The 6,344-nt window shown below is 39.3% G+C and overlaps 1 protein-coding gene across 2 annotated transcripts; it reads left to right on the top strand.

Moving 5' to 3' along the window:
* Positions 1-290: 290 nt before the first annotated feature.
* LOC116669793 (uncharacterized) lies at positions 291-5,276 on the top strand. 2 transcript variants are annotated; one of them, XM_032499838.1, is made up of 5 exons: positions 291-404; positions 2,263-2,511; positions 2,799-3,065; positions 3,284-3,424; positions 4,618-5,276. In XM_032499838.1, exons 2-5 carry the CDS (start codon positions 2,472-2,474, stop codon positions 4,851-4,853), a joined length of 684 nt encoding a protein of 227 aa, XP_032355729.1. In that variant the 5' UTR covers positions 291-404; positions 2,263-2,471; the 3' UTR covers positions 4,854-5,276. The 2 variants fall into 2 exon arrangements, with proteins under 2 accessions (XP_032355729.1, XP_032355728.1); XM_032499837.1 differs by lacking the exon at positions 291-404 and adding an exon at positions 2,161-2,178.
* Positions 5,277-6,344: the final 1,068 nt, after the last annotated feature.

Here is a 6,344-nt window from a genome sequence, read left to right as displayed (position 1 = left end):
TCCAACAGCCCACAGACTGTTTTCTCTCATTACATCACATGTCTTGCACTTATAGGACCATTGATATATCCTGCACTTACTGCTATTGCACTTCTGGTTAGACCGAAACTGCATTTCGTTGCCTTGTACTGTACATGGGTAATGACAATAAAGTTGAATCTATCATCTAATCTAATCTAATCATCTTGGTTAGAAAGGAATGAAAGGACATGGCAGAGTGCCAGTTGTCAGACAACTTGTTGTGAGCTGTGCATGTGAAAACTTGTCCACTCTGTCAGCCGTTCATATTTGTCTCATCACAGCCACTCTAAAGGACTGCTCCTCACACTCTTGATGATAATGCTCCAAGATGAAGTGGATTCAACTTTTGATTCCATGTTTACTGATCTCAACTATTACATGTGGTAAGTAACATTTCATCCATGCTTCTGCTGAATTATCAGACGCAATGTGTTCAGAGAGAACTCCAGCAGAAGAACAGACACGGCACCACGTCGGGGTTGGTGTTGTGATTTGTTGACAGGAACAAACTCAACACTTTCTTCTATTTTTAAGTTGAGTTAAGGTAAAACATGACTAAGTATTGTTTAGGTACCCAAAGTAATAAGTGAAATCTAATTATTCTCCATTACATTTTAGTTGCATTTTTCTGATGGTTGAAGTTGGTGTCGATCTCAGTGTAGGACCTTTAAATTTTAAAAGCAGGACTTTTACTTCAGTCAAAATTTGTGAATATGTGAAACGTGAATAGCTTGCTATATGATCATTAAAAGCAACTTTACTGCAATAACTTGAATCCTGTTTCATGTGCACGTCATTTGGCAAGTGATTGAAGTGGATAGGTAAATGTGTTTGTCAAATGGATTCATAGATGATAAGTCTAATTAGTTGAGTTTGTTTTTTTCAATATCATGTTTTGGGCATTTTAGCTCTTTATTATACACACTAATAAGCTAATGATGTAAAAGGGTAGGAAGAGGTGGATTCAAAAGCTAAGGGTTGCAGGTCAGACTTGAACTTGTTGCTGCTGGAAGCCTTAATACATTGGGCGCTGCTATGTGAGCTATCTAGACGCAAACCACAAACCTACTGGCACAGCTCCAACAGAGCAGAACACACACAAGTATCCTCACTGCTGTCATGATCGTGTCATGACTCCTGGGTTCGAAGACAGACAAAGACAAGGGTTAAGATCAACCTGCACATAATTGTGTCAAATAAACAGCTTGAGAACTATTCCATACGACATTTTGAAACGCATCTTAAGCATGTGATGGGCAACATGGCTCATCAAACCTGTGAAGTCCCTTAGTAAAGAGGATTTCATTGTGTTACACACTTGATAGGACAATTTATTTGGAGACATGAGAAGCTTAGGCACAGTATTACCACTAAGTAGTAAAGGTCCCATGGCATGAACTTTTTACTTTGAGGTTTTTTAACATTAATATGAGTCCCCTCATCCTGCCTGTGGCCCCCCAATGGCTAGAAATGGTGATAGGTGTAAACGGAGCCCTGGGTATGGCACATACTAAGGAAAGCTCATTGTGGGACTGGCTCTAGTGGCTGTTATTGCACCAAGACTGAATTTTGGGAAAGAGACTTCAGATACAGTATTATGGGACCACTAAGGTCTATATAAAAGAGACTTCAAATACAGTATTAGGGGACCACTAAGGTCTATATAAAAGGGACTTCAGATCAGTATATGGGACCACTAAGGTCTATATAAAAGAGAATCAGATACAGTATTAGGGGACCATAAGGTTATATAAAAAGAGAATTCAAAACAGTATTAGGGGACCACTAAGGTCTATATAAAAGAGACTTCAGATACAGTATTAGGGACCACTAAGGTCTATATAAAAGAGACTTCAGATACAGTATTAGGGACCACAAGGTCTAATAAAAGAGCTTCAGATCTGTACACTGTATACTGTCTTTGTTTCAGGTTCCCACTTCTCTGAAGTTTGTCTACAGGAGTCTGAAGCCTGGAGATCAGCCTTCATTTGAACAACTAACTGTATTGATGGAGTTCCCATCTCTTACTGTGACAGCGTGACTAAAAGAGACAACTCAAACCTACCTGGAGTCCAAAGGTTACCTGAACACTGTTATGAAGCGAGGTCTAAATCATAGACTTCTCCACGAGAATTAAGGTTCACAAACAGCCAGTGTGTAAGTTTCTATATAAGTGTTTTATTTTTGACAGTTGATGGCTGCCTGCCCAAACCAGAAGTTAATCTTGCAGTCTTTGTACAGATGTTGTGCAGCGGAGGCGGGGCTGCATCCTGTCAGCCAATGGGATGTGCTTTTGAAGCCTGGCAGTAGATGGGACGGACTTCTTAAGCTTTGACCCTGAATCTCAGAGATGGACGTCCCAGTCTCTCTCGCAGCACCGGTGGACAACGCTGGAACAAGAATACAGTAATGAATATGCTATAGACACTTGTCAGGTGATATGTCCGCAGATGATCGGACACAAATTAAGACCAATACAGCGGAAAACAGGTGAGAGCTGGAACATTGGCCCCACACAAACAAAACACACACACACACACCCCCACACACACCACACACACACACACACACACACACACACACACACACTTCAAAACTTGACATTTTTAACCTGTAGCTTGCTAGCTCAAAGTTTGTTGTGGTTTCGAATGAAGGGAGTTTAAGAACTAGAACACACAGAGCGTGGAAGTTGAGGCGATGTGGGGCAGTTATCTGGAAATGTACTTCCGCTGATCAGAAGATCTTTATTACTTAATATATGATTTATCTCTCTGCAGAGCTACGTGTTTTTGCCAAGCCCATTGTGGACACAGGCCAGACACTGCTGAGGTGTCATGTGACCACCACTGACAAATCAGTGAGCTCGGTGCATCTGATTGGAAACGGGGCTTCCAGGGCCAGTTGGATCAGGGTAACTGGACCGCTGCCCGCTGAAGACGGATCTGTGATTCTCCGACTGACAGCTGACATCTCCCAGAACCGAGACCACCACACGTACGGCTGCACGGTACAAACAGGAAGTCACAACACCACTGTCTTTTGGGGTGAGTCCTTTTTTGAGGTTAACAAAACATGCTTGTAAATCTGAAAATGTTGTTTACGTTAGTAAAGGTGACACTTTAGTCAGTATTTGGTATTTATGATTTATACCTCCATGGTACTCTGATCCTGGTTTTTGTTCCTATTAGTTTCAGAGTGGACAGAATGGAGAACTTTGGTGATGTGAAAGTGGGTTTTTAAGATCTTCTGTCTTTCCTTACAGATGGGAAAACTATTGACGGCAGAAACCTTCTTGATAACTTAGGTGTGTTTTGGATAATCCTGCTAGTATTCCTTGGAGTCATCTGCGCTGTGTTAACAAGCACTGGTGTATTCCGTGCAATCCGATGTCTGCATAAATATGGTAAGACTTATTATTTCTGTTTTCAGACTTTAGTAAATTCACAATGGCAACATCAGCTGATGGGCTGAGTCGATATGTGATTCAGTATATAAGTACCAAGAAATGTCAGAACAAAAAGAGTTTTTTTCATACAGCCAACAAACCCATTTATGAGTCTGCTGTGACTCTGGGTGTCACGGTTAACCCTTGTGTTAACGTTTTGTTTTTTACCCTTTTTTTAACATTTGACATTTTCAACGCATTCTTTTTTTTATTTCACTAACACCATCTTACTACCACTAGTTTTACACTACTTTTTGGAATCCATGGTCAATGACCCTCATTTGTGTAGAATTATACCTTATATTTGAGCTAACAAAGCAGAAATTATGAATTATTTTGACTAATAGTTAAGATCAGAGGAACGTGTGTTGAGTGGATGAGTTTGGTCAGGATACTAATATGAAACCATTTCAATTTACACCCAAAATTCAATGAAAGTGTATTTGCAAAAAGCGTTGCATGGAAACCATCCTTTTTTGTGGTAATTTGATTAAAAAGAACATTTCAGATATAGACATTTTTAAAAGGGGTCAAATTTATTTGACCCGAGGACAACAGGAGGGTTAACGGAGACTCCAATCTGCAGTCTAGTTCATGGCCTCCACTGATAGATAGATAGATAGATAGATAGATAGATAGATAGATAGATAGATAGATAGATAGATAGATAGATAGATAGATAGATAGATAGATAGATAGATAGATGTTTATTGATCCCAAGAAAAATGGGAAATTCCTGTGTAACAGCAGCAAAAATCAGTCACAAAGCACAAATATAAGTGTAAATGAAATACTAGGAAAAATATACATACATACAATATACATGAAATAATAATACGAATAAAGTAAAAAGAACAAATATTTGAATATGTACAGGATGGGGGAACAAAAATGTGCAACTGCTTTAAACCAGAGACTTCCTCAGAAACACTTCCTCAGAAAGACTTCAGTTTCCCCTCAGCTTTCACACTTTCTATTCCTCTCTTCTTCTCTGTTTATCACTTTTCAGGGAGGTGATTGTTAGGGTCAGGTTGGGTTTCACCATTACATACGTCCACCAGAGAACAAGTTGTCAAATGCACAGCTCATTACATCTGTTAGTCACAGTTCTTCACTATGAGTCCTAATTGGGATTACACTTTTCCTTGCAGTGAAACCAAAGTCCAGTCCTCCTCCAAGAGCTGATCCACATCTGGCGGAGCAGTTTACCAGGATCATGGAGAGCGTTGCGTCTCCAGATCTGCAGAGCGTTATTTTTTCAGTCACACAGGGGAGGGAAGGACACGGAGAGTCCCACGAGCAGTGGGAGGTGAGAGTCATGTTAAAGGATCAAAGTTACTACGATCCAGAGTTCTTTGCAAAAAAAATTGTTGGGGCCCAGCGATAGTTAAATGAGGAATTGAGCAGGAATTTGAAATTGTAGAAAGACAAAAATATTTAATATCAACTGTGAACATCAGGTTCCACCGTCAGTCCCTCAGAGACGCTGTTATTTTGCACTGAATCCATTCACCACAGGAAATAAGAGCTTGCTTTTTATTGGCCCTCTGTGAATAAATCCGGCAGACATTTCATAGGAAAACATGCAAACCCCTTAATAATAATAATAATATATACGTTGTTTGTTTCATTGTGCTGCTGTGTGTAAATAATGTTTAAACAAAGCCAAGTATTGTTTTCTATATTTCACAGCTATTTTATTTCAACTTTTCTACCAATGTATGTAGTGTTTACCATGCTGTATAATAATGTGAATCTTTACTGAGATCTCTGCTGCTTTCTATTTTCAAAGATAAGATAATATTATAATGAATGACAGTCTGGGCTGTTTACTGGAGTCTCAGCAGGATTTCTTTTTGAAGGATTTGTGCAATAAAAACAATTCAACCGCTTAATGTTCCCTCATTTGTTTTTTTTATTTGGTCAAATTTGTAATGGAGGTTGCTTGAATGAATTTTAACGTTGACACTGAATCTCCTCCTAAGTCTGAAGTGTCTTTTGTTTCAGCATTTCCAATATACCAAACAACCTCATTCTTCTGCAAGATATTTATCAAAGTGCCACACAGTTGTCCGTGTCAACCTGTCCCTGTCACAAGCAGTCGTATTTTACTCTCTTAATGTGTGTTAAAATGTTCGGCGCGCCGGAGGTGACATGAGGAAAGAAAAAGAACATGTAATGGAGACAAACACTTTTTGTGTTTATTAAATTTAAAGTTTATCAAATAATCTTTGATGTATTTGGACAACCAAGGAGATGTAATCATGTCGTGCTAATAGTGCTAGCTAGATACCAGCTAGCTAGATACTAGCTAGCTAGATGCTTGCTAGCGCGCTACTAACTAGCTATTGTTTGTTGGATTTGCGAGATCTCGCAAATAAAAACTCAATATCTTGCAAAACAAAGTCAAGATATCGCAAAACAAAGTCAAGATATCGCAAGTTAAAGTGGAGATATCGCAAAAGTGTTTGTCCCCAGTACATGTATCTCCCCCACGTCATTATGCACACTAGTAATCTGATTACTGGTTTAATGGTTTTGAACATATCCAGGGCAAGTTCATCGTCAGCAGTGGTCAACAAACGTTTCTTGACATCCAGCATTTTTCAATACCGTCGTATGTCACCATTCTTCTATAAAATACACTTTCTGTTTCTCTCTTCCACTTCTCTCGCTAACACTTTCATGAAGGCATGGAGGGAAGGAAACAGGAATGTGCCAATAGTTTGTATTTCGTATTTAAGGTACCAATCTCAGTTAATTTTAGGATTGATTTTAAGATTGTTTGTACACACACATTCATCAATTAATAAGTTACTGTGTTCTGGTCCAGGACAAGTCGGCCAGACCACATAGTACGGTCAGCAGTCAGCAGTCA

The sequence above is a fragment of the Etheostoma spectabile genome, chromosome 20 (assembly GCF_008692095.1).
Source record: "Etheostoma spectabile isolate EspeVRDwgs_2016 chromosome 20, UIUC_Espe_1.0, whole genome shotgun sequence".
Taxonomy (NCBI): Eukaryota; Metazoa; Chordata; class Actinopteri; order Perciformes; family Percidae; genus Etheostoma; species Etheostoma spectabile.
This window is presented reverse-complemented; position numbering and strand designations above follow the sequence as displayed.

Excerpts from the sequence above, each read along its gene's own strand:
- LOC116669793 (XM_032499838.1), top strand. The coding sequence starts at position 2,472 with ATGATCGGACACAAATTAAGACCAATACAGCGGAAAACAG. Across the intron at positions 2,512-2,798 it reads ACCAATACAGCGGAAAACAG|AGCTACGTGTTTTTGCCAAG; the intron begins GTGAGAGCTGGA and ends ATCTCTCTGCAG. Across the intron at positions 3,425-4,617 it reads CCGATGTCTGCATAAATATG|TGAAACCAAAGTCCAGTCCT; the intron begins GTAAGACTTATT and ends TTTTCCTTGCAG.